This window comes from Puma concolor, chromosome A1, assembly GCF_028749965.1.
Source record: "Puma concolor isolate L17-30 chromosome A1, mPumCon1.1.hap2, whole genome shotgun sequence".
Lineage (NCBI taxonomy): Eukaryota > Metazoa > Chordata > Mammalia > Carnivora > Felidae > Puma > Puma concolor.
Window position 1 is genome coordinate 87,129,031 of NC_141667.1, and position 20,549 is coordinate 87,149,579.

At 39.6% G+C, this 20,549-nt stretch overlaps 1 protein-coding gene across 4 annotated transcripts in view; it reads right to left on the reverse strand.

Moving 5' to 3' along the window:
- Positions 1-20,549, reverse strand: part of ADGRV1 (adhesion G protein-coupled receptor V1) — a 567,138-nt gene that overhangs the window by 94,067 nt on the left and 452,522 nt on the right. For all 4 annotated transcript variants that reach the window (XM_086696839.1, XM_086696829.1, XM_086696845.1 and 1 more), the window contains one exon: positions 4,092-4,249. In XM_086696839.1, the coding sequence (XP_086552965.1) occupies positions 4,092-4,249 (158 nt within the window). The remainder of the gene's footprint in view (positions 1-4,091; positions 4,250-20,549) is intronic.

Sequence of the window (20,549 nt, forward strand, 5' to 3'; positions counted from 1 at the left end):
TATCCAAGGAGAACTAGTTTTGTGTCTTGGGCCTCCAGCCCCTACAGTGACATGCGGATATGATAGCAATACAGTCTGTAAACTCTGGAAAACTGGGCCAGGTACTAGATCAAATGCTTTGTCTGCCTTCTCCTTGGCCTCCCAAATTCCTGTAACCCAAAGCCCAAGTTATTGTGGCAGGTGTTTCATGCAAGTGCTACTGCTCCAGTCTACTTGCCTTGGGTGAAATGTTTTAGCTCCTAATTCACTCCCCCATCAGTGGAGATACTCCCACATCCACTGGCTTGTGGACCCAGAAAACCTTGGGTCCATGGCTTCAGCCCAGTTTACTACTTTGTGTTCCTGTTCTATTTCTGACCCAAAGACATGTCCCTTTAAAAAATATTTTCTCTTGTTATATCCTGTCTGTACGTCCCAGGTGAGGGCTTCCATGGAGTAGGGCAGAGGAAAATAAATGAATTTACAGTGCCATCCTGACTGGACACTCTTCAGGTCAATGCAAAGGAATTTTAGCCAAAAGATTCAAACAGTATCACATGCTCCTTGGTTGAGAAGACATTTTCTTTTTCTTCTAGAAATTTTGAATTTGAATTAAGTGGAACGTATTCAAATGGAGGTGGTTACAGTACATTGCAAGTAAAATATAAAAGATCATGCCAGCAGTCAAAGCTGAATGCATATTTTAGGGAATCACAGAAGTCAAGAAAAAAATTACAGTCCCAATGATAATAACTTTCAAAGGGATACCTACAATGAGATCAATGAGGTAAATCCTTTAATTTTTACTTTTGATGATACAACAGATTCCTCTTCTTTTTAATGCTATATTTCGCTTAAAGATCCATACCTAAAAGATTTTATGGTACATTTATGATTATTAATTTATTCATTTAGTCAACAAATATTAACTATGCTCCTGCTATCTACTGAGCAATTTACAAGACTGTGCTGATACAGATAGAGATGAATAATAAATGGTCCTTGTCCTCCAGGAATTCATCATTTATTAAGGAAATCAACCACACACACCAAAAGAAGTCACCATTTCATTCTACGATAAGTGCTATAATGGCTATAGGGACAACGAGGTTTAAAGGCAGAGATGGGGAAAGGAGCAATTCTTATTTGATGTGGTTCTGTGAAGAGGCAACTGCAAAGGCTTCGGAGAAGAGGTAGCATGTTGGGAACTTTTAGAAAAAAAATTTTTTAAGTTTATTCATTTTTGAGAGAGAGAGAGACAGAGAGAATGACAGAGTGTGTGGGGGAGGGGCAGAGAGAGAGGGGGAGAGAGGATCCCAAGAAGGCTCTGCAATGTCACGAACTGTGAACTATGAAATCACGAACTGTTGAGATCATGACCTGAGCGGAAGTCAGATGCTTAATCGATTACGCCACCCAGGCACCTCAAACTTAGTAGTACCTTCTTGGAAGGGAGGGTCTAGGGGAATTCACTTGTGCTTATCTAGCATACTATTTTTACTGAAATGATGGGTTTATTTTGGACAGTTTTAGGGAGCTAATGAAGATTATGGGAGGATAATAAATGTCTTCCACCTCTCTCTCATCCACATTTTCTCATATTACTTACTAAACACATGGGTTTTGTCAGCTATTGATGAAGAGTGCAGAGCAGAGGTCTCCTTACATGACCAAAGATGACAGTATCAGGTAATTTTAGGAAAGAGAAAATACATGGGATGGTCAGAAGGCAGGATAAATATTAAGTAACTTGGGGATGAAAAGATGGCCTGGTGCGTGGACTATAGGAACTCCTGTATTGTAGGCTAAAGAGACTGGACTTCTCTCAGGCAACGAGAGAGAACAACAAGTGACTGTAATGCTGGAGTCAGGGAACCTACTTTACAGTTCTGAAATATACACATCTGAGAAGACGAGATAGGGAAGAAAAAGACTACAACTAGTGGCCAGTCAGGAAAATACTGTAAGAGTCCAAGTGTGAAATAATGACTATTAGACTGAATTGACATGGGAATAGGGGAATTAGAATTATAATAGTATTTTTATTTGAAAAGCTACAACAGAACAATGCTTCTATTAATATTTCATTGCACGAGAGGTTTCCCTAGTTGAGAAACAAGTATGCTGAAGCTTTTAGCATTATGTTTAATGCTTGAGGGCTATGTTTTTCAGATAATTGGAGTATTATTATCTACTGTATCCATGATGGATCATGTCCAAAAGGTAGTTAGCCATGAAAAAGAATTAACTCATTAGGTTAGGCCCTTATATTATCACTGTTGAAAACATGCAAACACTAGCACTTTTATATCATATAGAAAACAAAACAAATCTTATCATTTGGGAAAAGAAAACAAACTTTCTGTTCTGAAGAGAATATTAATTTTACTAAAATGAATCCCAAGTTGAAAAAAAGCACAGTTTCTGGATAAATCCTATGCCCCATGAAAAAGCAGGATTTCTACATTGAATATTACTTCTTCTATTAAAAAGTTAAGATTAATCATAACGTTATATAAAATTTCAGCCCACACCATGACTGCATGCTAAATGGGAAAGGGGAGACAAGAGCTGGCTAGAAACAGCTACCCTACAAACTACCTCACAAACTAACATCAAGAAGTTCCTTCTCTTTATATCATGAGGAAATATTTTCATGTGTTCCCTCATCCATTTCAGGAACTAGAAGTCTCTTCATACATTAGAGGGTCTCCTTTTCTCATCCTGTGACAATTTCTGTTGAGCTGATAATAATGTATTAGATACTATTCAAGGGACTTTGTATATGGTAACTTGCTTAAACTTTGGAAAGCACTTAAAATGTGAAGAATTCCTCTTACTCATTTGGCTTTAGATCTGTAAAAATTCAGAAAAGAGGAGACTTTTTCATTGGCCTAAGAGGGCTCCCCCATCCCCAGATCACAAGATTCTCTCTAATATCCCCATCACTGACACCAATTTAGAGAGAATTTTCTCTATGAAGGTGTATGGTTACTGTTCCTAGTTAAGAAAATTCCTAAGAGACTCTAATCTAACAACAACAACAACAAAAAAGAATCAGGTCATAAAAACCTGTGTTAAGTATGATTCAAAGGGAAAAAATGAGCTGCAGCGAAAGCCAACTTGCGCTGGAAAGACTTGCGCTCTTAAGTAACCAGACATGTGTAGCCAGTTATGAAGCTATCCCATCACATATGTTTTTAAACATCTGTCAGCACAATCAAAACCCCACAAGCAAAATACAGCACTCATGAGCATTAGGGAGGGCTGTCTGTGATGAAGGCTCAGAAGCTGAAAGAAATGAATAGATTTCACAGGTTGAACACAGGCTGTTCTTACTTGGCTTGAAGAAAGCCCGGGGAAGCAGTTCCCAAGGCTGTGAGGCACTGACTTGAACATGCGTATCTTTTTAAAAAAATTTTAAAAATGTTTATTTATTTTGAGAGAGGGAGAGAGAAAGAGAGCACAAGCAGGGGAGGAACAGAAAGAGTGGGAGAGAGAAAATCCCTAGCAGGTTCCATGCTGCCAGCACAGAGCCCAACGCGGGCGTTGATCTCACAAGCTGTGAGATCATGACCAGAGCTGAAACCAAGAGTTGGTACCTTAACTGACTGAGCCACCCAAACGCTCCTGGAACATAAGTATCTTTTTTTTAACTTTTTTTTTTTACATTTATATATGTATTTTTGAGACTGAGAGGGAGAGAGTGCACAAGTGGGTGGGGCAGAGAGAGGAAGACACAGAATCTAAGCTGTCAGCACAGAGCTTGATGTAGGGCTCAAACCCACGAACCGTGAGATCATGACCTGAGCTGAAGTCGGACACTTAGCCGACAGTCACTCAGGAGTCCCTTGAACACGAGTATCTTAAGGACAAAACTGGAACCAGCGATAAAACCTATGGCACCCTGAAGAAAGAGACATGTCAGGAAGTGCCAAGAAGCAGGTGAAACTGGAGAGCCATAGCTTAACCTATGGCTTCAGTGCTAGAAGCTGAGTCTAACTTTTCTCCATTTTTTTTTTTTTTTGGTAAACATTATTCAGTGACATTTTCCCACCATTAAAAAGTTCCCATCTAAAAAGTACAAAAAGGGAAAAGGGTTCCTTTCAAACCTGCAGCATTTGTCCTTCCTCTGAAGATGTCGTCATATGCTTTCCACTGTGGCTTCACCTGGTAGGCATGGATGAACACCACAAACACTACCACAAGGCACGTTAAAGGAACAAGAGCCCCAGTGAAGAGAGCCGCATAGATGTTTGGGATGAAACACCTGGAGGACAGAAGAGACAAGACAACTCAGACAACTTCAATAAACACGTTTCTAAATTCAGAATGGGTTACATCATCACTTTATACTAGCTCTTTGTATCTAAATGTTGGCAAAAGCAAATTTTTGATTTGCCAAATTGAAGCTTGGTTTGAGTACAGGCTACCCGATTAAATCCAGCCCACTGCTTCACAAAGTAGGTTCTGTGGAATACGCATATCCTGAGGTGCTCAGAAAACTTCAACAAAGGTTATGGCAAAATAAATTTGAGAAACTCACATTCACTTTTCTAGCTCTGTCTTATTGGCCTATGGAGACCAAGGTCTTATTGAGGACCTCATAAAAAGAAGGCATTGTTTTTTTGGTTTTGTTTTTAAAAAAATTTAAATGTTTTTATTTATTTTTGAGAGACATAGTGCAAGTGGGGGAAGGGCAGAGAAAGAGGGAGACACAGTATCCAAAACAGTCTCCAGGCTCTGAGCTGTCAGCACAGAGCCCAACGTGGGGCTTGGACTCACAGGCTGCAAGATCATGACCTGAGCTGAATGAAGTCGGTGGCCCAATCAACTGAGCCACCCAGGCACCCCAAGGAGGCATTATTTAAACGCAAGTTTGGGGCGCCTGGGTGGCTCAGTCGGTTAAGCGTCCGACTTCAACTCAGGTCACGATCTCTCAGTCCGTGAGTTCGAGCCCTGTGTCGGGCTCTGGGCTGATGGCTCAGAGCCTGGAGCCTGCTTTCGATTCTGTGTTTCCCTCTCTCTCTGCCCCTCCCCCATTCATGCTCTGTCTCAAAAATAAATAAACGTTAAAAAAAATTAAAAACAAATAAACGCAAGTTTGAGGATTCCTAGGGTTCATTCTGTCATTTCTACGATCTTGTTTTTTGAGTGAATGACAGTTTTGTCATTTCTAAGTTATACATACCTCCAAGAGCCATTAATTCTCTTGAAAATGATGACAACTTTCCACTTAGAAGTTCTACTACACAATTGTATTTATGATTCTGGAGTTTACTTAGATCAATGAGGTCCAAGGTAAGCTTTCACTACTTATTTTGTAACATTGAAATTCCATGGGAAATGGTTTCTGAGATGTACCTGGAAAATTTTTTTTAAGTGTAATTATTTTGAGAGAGACAGAGCAAGTGGGGGAGGGGCAGAGAGAGAGGGGGATAGAGGATCCAAAGCAGGCTCCACACTGACAGCAGAAGTCAGATACTCAACCAATTGAGCCACTCAGGCACCGCTTTAACTGGAAATTTTTACTCATTGGTCATAAAATCCTCTTGCTCTTTACATCAAATCTTTCACAAAAAAATGTCAAAATGGAGGACGGCTAAAAATATGTTCTCAATATCTAAAACTGTGCTTTTGAGGTATTATAAAGAACATACCTCTTACAATATAATACTGGGGCTTCTGGGTGGCTTAGTTGGTTGAGTGTCCCACTTCGGCTCAGGTCGTTATCTCCCAATTTGTGGGTTTGAGCCCTGCATTGGGCTCAGTGCTGTTAGTGAAAGCCCATTTCAGATCTTCTGTCCCCCTTTCTCTCTGCCCCTCCCCTGCTTGTGCTCTCTCTCTCAAAAATAAATAAACCTTTAAAAAATAAAAAAAATAATACTATAATACTTTCAATTATAAGAAATCTTAATAGTATGGAGTATCTCATTTCAAATATCTTTTTCTGACTTCTCCATTTTTAATACATAATATCTACAAACCTAGATTACATACAGCCAAAAATAATGGATTCTCAAGAAAACTCAAAACTCTGAAAAAAACATAAACTAGTCAGAAGGACACCTCAAAATCTAAAGTATAGGAAAATCAGGAGAAACAGCCATTCTTGCAACTGGGAAAAATAGTGCCTCCATTTTATATTTAAAAAGAGATACATTATTGAAGACCTTACTCAGGTATTATTTCTAATTAACATGATCTGGTAAATGTATTCCTTAAGTAAACAAGACACATTTCAAGAGATATTTCAATACACATTCTGCATCTGCAAAGAGATGTCAGGATGATGAATATCCTGGCTTTTAGAATTTAATTTGGACGCACAAAGCCTGAATCATTCCCTGCACACTCATCTTTATGCCACAAGACCTGTGTCTTCCAGGTAGAAGGCGTATGATTAAATAAAACAGGCAAACACCAATGGCTTTGATCTTGAATATATTTCTGCACTAAAAATAGTAGTCATGTTGGCTACTCATTTTACATACATTGGCTTTAAACGATTGTTTTCATCTGAATTATGGATTCACTGCCAGAGACCAGCCTAAAGTTGTTTAGACAAATACAGATACTGACAAAGGAACTCATACAGACTTCACTGCTTTCGCTCTACCTTGAAAAATGTCATCATAATTCAACTTCAGTCTGTAAAATGGGGTTACTGAAGCTATTGTGAGCTGCTCGAGCAGTAATAAACATTTTGCACCAAGTGCTATAGCATAGGTTTGACTCTTCAACATCTGCATTTCCCAGCGGCTGACCACATTTGGTTGTCACATCTCTACTTGAAGTGCCTTCTGAAAAACTCGCCTTTCCTTTAGAAGACAACCTTTGAAACCAGAACCCCAAAGAATGGCACACTATCCTGCTTAAAAGAGGCAGAGTGGACCCCTACGAAGTTATAAGAAACTAGGCAAGTCTGCAGTGGCTCTTGGGAAGAGAAGGGAATTCTCTATGCACCACAGCTCTTAAAAATCTCCTTTGCAATTCTCCCTGCTTGTATGATGCCTTGGCCAAGCTGGCCTGTTCTTTCAGAAAAGGGGGCAGGAAAATTAACCAATGCTGAAGTGACCCATTGCTCCATATTCTTCAGAGGCACACAAATCATGGCCTCTCATGAGTGCTGGGCTGCTGAGAGCACCCTAAGTTTGTCTTCCACATGGTCAAAATGGGGCCAGATCATTGATGAGGAGGGCTTTGGCTCCACAGCATGCCTAGTCCTGTCGCAGCACTTCCTGCCTTCTTGGCTACTTCAGCACTGCTAGACTGCACAGCCCTGCCTGTGCCCACTTCTGTGTAGCTGTGACTCCATGTCGGTCTTTCCCCAACAATCTGCCTTATGCACATATCACCTTTCTTTGGGTCTAGGGAGCCAGACAACTCTTCTATAACGCTATCAAATGAGACACTTGCAAATGAGATAGGGCTAAAAAGGTAAGCCACTAGTGCAGACAGCAGTCAGGGACTCCACACTTCCGTGACCCTGTCCATGGAAGTAGGTGGAACGAGCTATGTCATTCCACATTTTCAAAAAGGGATTTCTAGCGCTATAGAATAAAGCTTCTGACATATAATGCAAAGTGCCTAAGATGGGGGCACCTGGGTGGCTCAGTCAGTTAAGCATCTGACTTCAGCTCAGGTCATGATCTCGCAATTTGTGGGTTCGAGCCCTGCATTGGGCTCAGGTCATGATCTCGCAATTTGTGGGTTCGAGCACTGCATTGGGCTCTGTGCAGACAACTCAGAGCCTGGAGCCTATTTCAGATTCTGTGTCTTCCTTTCTCTCTCTGCCCCTCCCCTGCTTCTCTCTCTCTCTCTCTCTCTCTCTCTCAAAAATAAACATTGAAAAAAAATTTTTTTTAAAAAAAAGTGCCTAAGATAAACGAAGTATATTCTGCCCTTAAAACAATAGCAACAACAATGAACCTCACCTACCAAAATTTCTTTCAGTCCAATCGATTAAGAGATACAGTATATCCAGGTAGTTTGAGGATTACACTACATGAGAGTGATGTGCAGAGTTAGGAAACAGTGAATACCATGTTAGAAATAGTTTCTGAAAGGAGGCTGGGAACAAATTCTTGGGAAAACTGAATGTAACGTAAGTAATGAGACTGAGAGCCAGGCACACACAAGAGCTGTGGAAGCAGCTGATTAGTGCCCTGGCAGCTACTGCTTCAAGAGCAGACCTGGCAGTCACCAGAAAATGAGACAAAGGCCATGTGGATCTGCTGTCTTTAAAACGGTAAGGAAAATGTGTTCCTTGTAATTACCGCCTCACCCTGCTTCAAAGTATTCTGGCAACCCTTCTCTCTTTTGGTGTGGAATACTCTTCTGGATTCTTGCAATCACATGACTCACTTTGGCTGTTCATTCCCTTTTAAACTTCCATGGGTAAATTTCCTTTCTTATTATAACCCACAGACAATCTAATTGACTTCAAAATCTAGTCAGCACTTCACCCCTTATTGTATTTTCAGCCAGATGAAACAAGCAGATGCTATTTCATTATCTTCAGTTTTTCCCTTCTGGTCTGCTCTTAGAACATTCACGATGCTTTATGTCACTATCTCATTTAGGAAGATTATTACCTCCCCTAGATAGCACTTTGTACCTCTTGAAGTGTTTTCACTTGCATTACCCAACTTGATGTAAAAAAAAAAAAAAAAAAAATATATATATATATATATATATATATATGTATATATACATATATATGTTTATATTTGTATATATATGTTTATATTTATATATGTTTATATATGTATATATATTTTGCATACACACACACACACACACACACACACACACACACACACATACACACATATATATGGCCTGGGGTATTTCAGTTTCTTTTTTCCTGTATGAAATCAACATGAGAAGGAACTCAGAAGCAAAGGAGTCCAGGAGAGATGTAAGCTCCAAGTAAAACTGCTAAAAATACTGGGAGGGATGCTGGGAACTTCTTGTATATGAGGCTGTGATTTGAGTTCATTTAAATTGTATTTTAAAGAACAAGTTGACTTTGGTATACTGGAGGACATCAAGAAATCCAGGGAGCTGCTATCTGGGTTACATCTGGGTCACATAGGTAATGAAAAAAGAACTAGGTAATGGAAGAATAATATCGCTGATACTTGAACAATGCAGGCATTAGAGGCACTGACCCTCTGTTCCAGTCAAAAATCCATATATAACTATTGACTCCCCCAAAACGTACCTACTGATAGCCTACTGCTGACTGGAAGCCTTACTGATAGCATAAACAGCAACTGACACACATTTCGTATGTTGTATGTATTCTATATTGTACTGTTTGAATAAAGTAAGCTCTTAGAGAAAAGAAAACCATAAGGAAGAGAAAATCAAAAGGAAGAGAAAATACTTTTTTTTAAAAAAAAATTTTTTTTTTTCAACGTTTATTTATTTTTTTGGGACAGAGAGAGACAGAGCATGAATGGGGGAGGGGCAGAGAGAGAGGGAGACACAGAATCGGAAACAGGCTCCAGGCTCTGAGCCATCAGCCCAGAGCCTGATGCGGGGCTCGAACTCACGGACCGTGAGATCGTGACCTGGCTGAAGTCGGACGCTTAACCGACTGTGCCACCCAGGCGCCCCGAAAATACTTTTACAGTATATACTGTGTTTATTTTAAAAAGTGGCATATGAGGGGACCCGTGCATTTCAAACTGTGTTGTTCAAGGGTCAACTCTAAATGTTTGTTTCTAAGGTCTTCTTTGTAAGTACTTCTTCTCAGTAAGATGCTGGTAACACTTATGATTCAGAGGCTCATGTGCCAACCTCTCACAAGGTAAGTCTCCTGAAGACTTCTTTAACAGTTGCAACTATATCAACAGCTACATTTGTTGCCCTGACCAACTTTTTCTTCATGGAAGCTCATGGTGATACTCTACTTTATGTGGGGATAAAGAAGATGGTCTGTCAGTTTTATTCTAGAAATTGATTGAGTGTATGATGAATGAAAAAACTGTTCATTTATTGCAAGCTGGTTTCTATTTTGTGTGGGAAGTACAATATATCTGTTTATTGGCCTTAGTTGAAGAATACAGATGTTATTCATTATGTGGATGCTTATCATTTATAAATAAGATCTAAGCCAATACTTGTGATTTCAATATTCCTTTCACTGCATATCCCATTTACTTTCTTTCCAAAGATGATATTATTATTTAACACATTTTTTATTCACTTGTGAATTTACGTATATATGCATGTAAATTTGTGTATATGTATGTATTTTCTGTCCCATCCAACATGGCAAGAGAGGTATAGAGAAACACTTTAATCATATTAATTTTTTGACATCAGAGTGAAGGGAAAAATAACAGTTTGGGTTTAACCAGCTGCAGTGTAGAAAAACATGTTTCTTTTTCTTTCTATCTTTCTATGGTAGTGCCTAGAACAGTTTTGTACCAAGGGAAATCTACTGAATTCTTAAAATGCATGTTCCTTGAAGTTTAAACAAGAACAATATTAAGATTAAACTGCAGATAAGTCCTACAAAGTGAAATCGCACATTAGGGTAATATATGGACTTGGAGAGGAAAGGGAGGGACAAAGTATTTTCCTAGAGTGAATTAGCTGGATAATAAAAACTATCTTAAATATTACTGCTATTATTCTTAATTCCACCATCATTACTCATAAAACAGGAGTGATCATTTATTAAGTGACGACATTTATTATATGCATTATCACACATAAACATCCCAATAACTCCACTAACCTCACTGTATGTATAGAAAAATGACTTCTTGGGGCGCCTGGGTGGCGCAGTCGGTTAAGCGTCCGACTTCAGCCAGGTCACGATCTCGCGGTCCGTGAGTTCGAGCCCCGCGTCAGGCTCTGGGCTGATGGCTCAGAGCCTGGAGCCTGTTTCCGATTCTGTGTCTCCCTCTCTCTCTGCCCCTCCCCCGTTCATGCTCTGTCTCTCTCTGTCCCAAAAATAAATAAACGTTGAAAAAAAAAATTTAAAAAAAAAAAAAAGAAAAATGACTTCTAAGTTACAGAAGGTCTGGGGCGCCTGGGTGGCGCAGTCGGTTAAGCGTCCGACTTCAGCCAGGTCACGATCTCGCGGTCCGTGGGTTCGAGCCCCGCGTCGGGCTCTGGGCTGATGGCTCAGAGCCTGGAGCCTGTTTCCGATTCTGTGTCTCCCTCTCTCTCTGCCCCTCCCCCGTTCATGCTCTGTCTCTCTCTGTCCCCAAAATAAATAAACGTTGAAAAAAAAAATTTAAAAAAAAATAAATAAATTACAGAAGGTCAAATTGCTAGCAGCATAAACAGGCTCATTTACCTTAACTGCTACCCCTACAATTCTAAAATCATTTCCACAATTCCAGTAAAAATATATTAGAGTTAGTGGTAAACACACCAGTGTTCTCCTTGAGGACAGGAACTGTAATATTCTCCTTATATTTCTCCTTAAGAAATGTTTATTGCATAATCAGATCCTAAAGAAATGTTTACTGATGTAACTGATTTTTAGCACTTTTTTTTGCCCTCTGTTAGATTAACATTTATTTTAAATTCAGTAAATAAATATTTATTTATTTTTCAATATATGAAATTTATTGTCAAATTGGTTTCCATACAACACCCAGTGCTCATCGCAAAAGGTGCCCTCCTCAATACCCATCACCCACCCTCCCCGCCCTCCCACCCCCCATCAACCCTCAGTTTGTTCTCAGTTTTTAAGAGTCTCTTATGCTTTGGCTCTCTCCCACTCTAACCTCTTTTTTTTTTTTTTTCCTTCCCCTCCCCCATGGGTTTCTGTTAAGTTTCTCAGGATCCACATAAGAGTGAACACATATGGTATCTGTCTTTCTCTGTATGGCTTATTTCACTTAGCATCACACTCTCCAGTTCCATTCACGTTGCTACAAAGGGCCATATTTCGTTCTTTCTCATTGCCCTGTAGTACTCCATTGTGTATATAAACCACAATTTCTTTATCCATTCATCAGTTGATGGACATTTAGGCTCTTTCCATCATTTGGCTATTGTTGAGAGTGCTGCTATAAACATTGGGGTACAAGTGCCCCTATGCATCAGTACTCCTGTATCCCTTGGGTAAATTCCTAGCAGTAGCACTTTTTTTTTAAAAAACACTCACTTAAAAAAAAAAAAAAGTAGGCATAGAAAACCCTGCATTTCATGTGTGCCTAGTTCAATGACCCAAGCAACATTTGAATTACGTCTCATAGGAGGCACACTGCTGAACATGGAAGAGCATACAAAGACACCTGGGCATGGTGTCTCCTATACAGAAGGCTGCATTTATAGTAAGGGCACAGCACTTCACAATCTAGCCTTCTACTGCAAGTATCATTCTTTTAACAGCATGGGCAGCAGCATGACCCAGGAGCTTGTTAAAAATGCAGAGTCTCAAACCCGATGACAGCTCCCAAGGCAACTGCATTTTAACAAGATCCCCAGGTGTTTCATGTGCACATTGAAAGTTAGAGAAGCACTCCTGTAGCACACTAGTGGAACATAAAGTAGCTGAATGTAATTAACAATTTAACTAATCTTTACATCTCTTTGGCAGCCAAGCCAAGGGCCTATGTAATCCCAAGGAGAATCATTCTCAGAGATTTCGTAGTACAGGGTGGTCACAGTAGCCTGAAGAGCCAAACAGAAAGAAAAGTGGCAGGAAGCAAAAAAAGAGAAACAGATATCTGTCACATGTAGAAGCCTGGGATTAGCAACCTGAGCTTTCTGACTGTAGAAGAGCAGAGAGCTAGCAAATAACATGAGAACGGACACAACACATCTGCAGACTGGTAGTGTGAAATGAGATGGCAGTGTCAGAGCTGAGGTGGGTGTAGATGGGAGGTTAGATATTTAGTCCTGCTGCATATGAAAAACCCAGGAAGGAATAAAGTTTGTGAGTGTAAGTGCAATAGACAGGCTCTGCAACTGCCCACATTGCTCAAGCCTTCCTGAAAAGGTGAGCCCATGTGCCATGTACCTCTATCCCTACACCCCAGCCACAGATGACTAGCTTTGGGATGGACACCTGATCCAAAGATAGTCATTTCTCTGGCTTGCCCTTGACTTATAACTTGGTGCCTCTGCTCTAAAAGTTGAGCTGAGCCAATCAACTTTCTGCTCTTAAGAATCTGACATGGCAGGGGGGGCACCTAGATGGCTCAGTCGGTTAAGCAACGGATTCCTGATTTCAGCTCAGGTCATGATCTTATGGTTCATGGGTTCAAGCCCCAAATCAGGCTCTGCGCTGGCAGCACAGAGCCTGCTTGAAATTCTCTTTCTCCCTATCTCTGCCCCTCCCCCAATGCACATGTGTGCAAGTGTTCTCTCTCTCTCAAAATAAATACTTGAAAAAACAAAAAGAATTTGACATGGATAGGTGCCAGATAGTGGTGGACATTAGAGTCAATGTACATTCAGGGCAAACATCCACACTGGAGTAAATATACAATGAATATACAGAAAAAATGGACAAAGGGAGGAGAGAAGGAAGGAGTGGATGAGCATTGAGATACTCACAAGAAGATGTGGGAGACTCTGTGGTCCCTAAAAAATGAAAAGTGTGGTTTTGGTTTTTAGCACTCTAATTCCAGGTTCTCTGAGGTCCAACTATATCTCATTGTCTACTTCTGAATGTCCATGAGAATGCCCGAGACTGTCTATAACTCCACTCCCTTTACTCCAAGTAGCTTTAGTAGGTTTTACATGCAACTATAATGGCCACAGTTAAAACACAGCTGGTGAGTGAGTGCTAGAGAAAGAGGGAGTGAACACACACTGTTGTTTGAAACAACACTGCTCCTGAAGATGGAGTAGGAGATCACTGTCATGTCTACTAGTTTTAGAGCTCAGCCTACACCATGGTGAGTGTTGCTATCTAACTCAATTCCTTGACAACTGCCTTCTAAGAAGTCCAAGGACCAAACGATAAGAATCAGTCTCACCTTTCAGTGTGTAAACTGTTATCTACTTAAAAAAAGATTGAGCAAAGAAAAACATGCACATACTACAGCAATATTGTTTCATGTACTTCAAACAGAGCAGATATTTAAATTCATCAAATAATAAGCTGCCTAAAATCTTGAAGGTCAGATATATAAACCAAAAGATAGCTTTGTATCGTATATAATTAGCTCTTGCTGAATGAGACAGTTGCCCACATCCCTAGCTCATTAAAAAGGTAAAATATATTTTTTACACATAAATTCCAAAGATGAACATTGGAATCAAAGTATTAACAAAGACTAGAGAAAGTTGAAAAAAAATTCTGAAAATCATGATTTCCAAAATGACCTTTTTTCTTTTTCCAAGAAACTCAAGTCCAGTCTGTTCTCTGAACAACGATAATGCTGCAATCACCCTATTGGACAGTGCTTGGGAACTTTGCTCCAGGTAGGTTCCAGTGAATCAAGCCCCTTCAGAATTTAATGAGAATAAGGTCAGGCTGACTTGTTATTTTTTACATGTACTAATGCTCTATGTTCTCATAAAACAAAATTGTTTGGTACTAGAAAATGTCATTGTCCTACAGCATTCAAGGTATCCTGCCCTTACCTATTACTCACCCAGTCTCTGCATGGATGGCTAAATCAGTTCTGACTAATCGTATCACCTTCTTGTATCAGAAGATGGTAAAATGATACGTTTTCCTAAGTTTATAAAAGTAAGACTTACAGAGGTGACCATGGGAATACAAGATTAATGTCCAAAAAATATCTGTCTTTTTGTATCCCCCAACCCTCATTTTACTTCATGATTGCACCTGTGGACAGAGATCCTTGTAGTATAACCTTTAGCAGGAAAGCAGCTTCAGGTACAGCTAATCCCGCATCACACAGGCAGGAGGCAGTACTTTCCATCTTAGGTTAATATTGCAAATGTAGTTTTTTTGTGCTTTAAATCTGAGATTTCAATAAGCTCAAAGCATTTAGGAATAGCTTAGAGGATACTGGGGGTGTGTGTCATGTTATCACAAATATTACTTCCTTTTCCTGATGAAGACTTTGTAGAATTTGAGGTGTTCTTTCCCCACATACTCTTACAATACCCTCGTATATGTTTCATTGGAGTCTATGAAAAATATGAGAAAGGTAGAAATGTGATGATATAGATTTTTAAAAACTTTTTAATGTTTATTTCTGAGAGACGCACACACAGAGCATGAACAGGGAGGGGCAGAGAGAGAGAGAGGGAGACACAGAATACAAAGCAGGCTCCAGGCTCTGAGCTGTTAGCACAGAGCCCAACACCAGGCTCCAACCCATGAACCATGAGATCAAGACCTGAGCCGAAGTCAGATGGTTAACTGATGGAGCCACACAGGTGCCCCTGAAACGTGATATCGATATTTTAAGGATCAACAAATTCTGACAGCAATGGGGGAGACTTCTCCAAAAAGCAAAAATCACTGGGTAGAAGGATAATCCAACTTAAGAAAAAATTTTTTAATGTTTATTTATTTTTGGCAGAGAGAGAGCATGAGTAGGGGAGGGGCAGAGAGATAGGGAGACAGGGAATCTGAAGCAGACTCTGAGCTGTCAGTGCAAAGCCTGACATGGGGCTTGAACCTGCGAGCTCGAGCCACAGGGGCTCAAACCCCTGTGAGATCATGAACCTGAGCCAAAGTCAGACATTCAACCCACTGAGCCACCCAGACACCCCAGGATAATCTAGCCTTTAATCAATCACATTTTACTGATCGGTAGCCACATTACATTGCTTTGAGGATCAGGTCCACAGATTCCACTGACTTTATGTGAAAGTTGCAAACACTCCAAGAGAAAACTTCTAGAGTACTCCCTTGCAGAAGTGAGTGTTCAATGATACCAACATCATGTATTACCTACAGTCACATTAACATTTATAGCACACTGCAATAACTAATAATGTTCCTAAATGTTGACGTCAAATCATTAAGACACTGTTAAGTGGACTTAGTCAATGCTGTTTAAAATATACTATACTGGGGCGCCTGGGTGGCGCAGTCGGTTAAGCGTCCGACTTCAGCCAGGTCACGATCTCACGGTCCGTAAGTTCGAGCCCCGCGTCAGGCTCTGGGCTGATGGCTCGGAGCCTGGAGCCTGTTTCTGATTCTGTGTTTCCCTCTCTCTCTGCCCCTCCCCCGTTCATGCTCTGTCTCTGTCTGTCCCATAAATAAAAACGTTGAAAAAAAAATTAAAAAAAAAAATAAAAAATAAAATATACTATACAATTCCTTGTGGTATTAGTAAAACATCCTGATAACAACAGGGGTAATTTTTAACTACTGAGAAAACAAGTGAAATGTGAGTAGATGAGGTGATATGTCAAGCATTTTAAGGTCATTATCGCCAGTTGTACATAACATAGTTATGTCTAACTCCAATGCTCAGCTCTGTTGCTGGGCCCATTTCAATTCTGATATCCTGAATGTTTTATTGAACAAATATTTAAGGATGTTGGTCTTCAAAGTAATGGGTTAGCACATCAAAGATGTGTTTTAGATATCTAACCCTTGATACGTTCATATCACGGTTGCTAGGGCCTATGACTTTACCATTAATTAATATTTATTGAGTATTTATATATGTCTACAATTTGACAGTTATAGCTGGAAACATAGGAAGTGTATGAGGTATAATTCCTTTCCTGAAGGATCTTGGAGCAAGAAAAATAAAATATAACAAAAATAGATTATTATAAAATCCCATAATGGATTTTATGACATGATGGAACTCACCAGTTCCATCCACGTTGATACAAAAGGCCATACTTCATTCTTTCTCATTGCCACGTAGTATTCCATTGTCTACATAAACCACAATTTATCTATTCATTAGTTGATGGACATTTAGGCTCTTTCCGTATTTGGCTATTGTTGAAAGTGCTGCTATAAACATTGGGGTACAAGTGCCCCTATGCATCAGTACTCCTGTATCCCTTGGGTAAATTCCTAGTAGTGCTATTGCTGGGTCCTAGGGTAGATCTATTTTTAATTTTTTGAGGAACCTCCACACTGTTTTCCACAGTGGCTGTACCAGTTTGTATTCCCACCAACAGTGCAAGAGGGTTCCTGTTTCTCCACATCCTCTCCAGCATCTATAGTCTCCTGATTTGTTCATTTTAGCCACTCTGGTGTGAGGTGGTATCTGAGTGCGGTTTTGATTTGTATTTCCCTGATGAGGAGCGACGTTGAGCATCTTTTCATGTGCCTGTTGGCCATCCGGATGTCTTCTTTAGAGAAGTGTCTATTCATGTTTTCTGCCCATTTCTTCACTGGATTATTTGTTTTTCGGGTGTGGGGTTTGGTGAGCTCTTTATAGATTTTGGATACTAGCCCTTTGTCCGATATGTCATTTGCAAATATCTTTTCCCATTCTGTTGGTTGCCTTTTAGTTTTGTTGGTTGTTTCCTTTGCAGTGCAGAAGCTTTTTATCTTCATGAGGTCCTGATAGTTCATTTTTGCTTTTAATTCCCTTGCCTTTGGAGATGTGTCAAGTAAGAAAATGCTGAGGCTGAGGTCAGAGAGGTCTTTTCCTGCTTTCTCCTCTAGAGTTTTGATGGTTTCCTGTCTCACATTCAGGTCCTTTATCCATTGTGAGTTTATTTTTGTGAATGGTGTAAGAAAGTGGTCTAGTTTCATCCTTCTGCATGTTGGTGTCCAGTTCTCCCAGCACCCTTTGTTAAAGAGACTGTCTTTTTTCCATTCTTTCCTGCTTTGTCAAAGATCACTTGCCACACTTTTGTGGGTCTAATTCTGGGGTTTCTATTCCATTCCATTGGTCTATGTGTCAATTTTTGTGCCAATACCATGCTGTCTTGATGATGGCAGCTTTGTAGTAGAGGCTAAAGTCTGGGATTGTGATGCCTCCTGCTTTGGTCTTCTTCTTCAGAATTACTTTGGCTATCCGGGGTCTTTTGTGGTTCCATACAAATTTTAGGATTTTTTGTTCTAGTTTCGAGAAGAATGCTGGTGCAATTTTGATTGGGATTGCATTGAATGTGTAGATAGCTTTGGGTAGTATTGACATTTTAACAATATTTATTCTTCCAACCCATGACCACAGAATGTTTTTCCATTTCTTTATATCTTCTTCAATTTCCTTCATAGGCTTTCTATAGTTTTCAGCATACAGATCTTTTACATCTTTGGTTAGGTTTATTCCTAGGTATTTCATGCTTCTTGGTGCAATTGTGAATGGGATCAGTTTCTTTATTTGTCTTTCTGTTGCTTCGTTATTAGTGTATAAGAATGCAACTGATTTCTGCACATTGATTTTGTATCCTGCAACTTTGCTGAATTCATGTATCAGTTCTAGCAGACTTTTGGTGGAGTCTATTGGGTTTTCCATGTATAATATCATGTCATCTGCAAAAAGTGAAAGCTTGACTTCATCTTTGCCAATTTTGATGCCTTTGATTTCCTTTTGTTGTCTGATTGCTGACGCTAGCACTTCCAACACTATGTTAAACAACCGCGGTGAGAGTGGACATACCTGTTGTGTTCCTGATCTCAGGGGTAAAGCTCTCAGTTTTTCCCCATTGAGGATGATATTAGCTGTGGGCTTTTCATAAATGGCTTTTATGATGTTTAAGTATGTTCCTTCTATCCTGACTTTCTCGAGGGTTTTTATTAAGAAAGGATGCTGAATTTTGTCAAATGCTTTTTCTGCATCGATTGACAGGATCATATGGTTCTTATATTTTCTTTTATTAATGTGATGTATCACATTGATTGATTTGTGAATGCTGAAGCAGCCCTGCAGCCCAGGAATGAATCCCACTTGATCATGGTGAATAATTCTTTTTATATGCTGTTGAACTTGATTTGCTAGTATATTATTGAGAATTTGTGCATCTATATTCATCAGGGATATTGGCCTGTAGTTCTCTTTTTTTGCTGGGTCTCTGTCTGGTTTAGGAATCAAAGTAATGCTGGCTTCATAGAATGAGTCTGGGAGTTTTCCTTCCCTTTCTATTTTTTGGAACAGCTTGAGAAGGATAGGTATTATCTCTGCTTTAAACGTTTGGTAGAACTCCCCTGGGAAGCCATCTGGTCCTGGACTCTTATTTGTTGGGAGATTTTTGATAACCGATTCAATTTCTTCGCTGGTTATGGGCCTGTTCAAGCTTTCTATTTCTTCCTGTTTGAGTTTTGGAAGGGTGTGGGTGCTTAGGAATTTGTCCATTTCTTCCAGGTTGTCCAGTTTGTTGGCATATAATTTTTCATAGTATTCCCTGATAATTGCTTGTATTTTCTGAGGGATTGGTTGCAATAATTCCATTTTCATTCATGGTTTTATCTATTTGGGTCCCCTCCCTTTTCTTTTTGAGAAGCCTGGCTAGAGGTTAATCAATTTTGTTTATTTTTTCAAAAAGCCTACTCTTGGTTTCATTGATCTGCTCTACAGTTTTTTTTAGATTCTATATTGTTTATTTCTGCTCTGATCTTTATTATTTCTCTTCTTCTGCTGGGTTTGGGGTGTCTTGCTGTTCTGCTTCTATTTCCTTTAGTGTGCTGTTAGATTTTGTATTTGGGAATTTTCTTGTTTCTTGAGATAGGCCTGGATTGCAATGTATTTTCCTCTCAGGACTGCCTTCGCTGCATCCCAAAGCATTTGGATTGTTGTATTTTCATTTTCATTTGTTTCCATATATTTTTAAATTTCTTCTCTAATTGACTAGTTGACCTATTCATTCTTTAGTAGGGTGTTCTTTAACCTCCACGCTTTTGGAGGTTTTCCAGGCTTTTTCCTATCGTTGGTTTCAAGCTTCATGGCATTGTGGTCTGAAAGTATGCAGGGTATGATCTCAATTCTTGTATACTTATGAAGGGCTGTTTTGTGACCCAGTATATGATCTATCTTGGAGAATGTTCCATGTGCACTCGAGAAGAAAGTATATTCTGTTGCTTTGGGATGCAGAGTTCTAAATATATCTGTCAAGTCCATCTGATTCAATGTATCTTTATTGTTAAAGCCCTTGTTTCTTTATTGATCCTGTGTCTAGATGATCTATCCACTGTTGTAAGTGGAGAATTAAAGTCCCCTGCAATTACCACATTCTTATCAATAAAGTTGCTTATGTTTGTGATTGTTTTATATATTTGGGGGCTCCCATATTTGGCGCATAGACATTTATAATTGTTAGCTCTTCCTGATGGATAGACTCTGTAATTATTATATAATGTCCTTCTTCATCTCTTGTTACAGCCTTTAATTTAAAGTCTAGTTTGTCTGATATAAATATGGCTACTCCAGCTTTCTTTTGATTTCCAGTAGCATGATAGCTCTCCATCCCCTCACTTTCAATCTGAAGGTGTCCTCAGGTCTAAAATGAGTCTCTTATAGACAGCAAATAGATGGGTCTTGTTTTTTTTATCCATTCTGACACCCTATGTCTTTTGGTTGGAGCATTTAGTCTATTTACATTCAGTGGTATTATAGAAAGATATGGGTTTAGAGTCATTGTGATGTCTGTAGGTTTCATGCTTGTAGTGATGTCTCTGGTACTTTGTGGTCCTTGCACATTTCACTCACAGAATCCCCGTTAGGATCTCTTGTAGGGCTGGT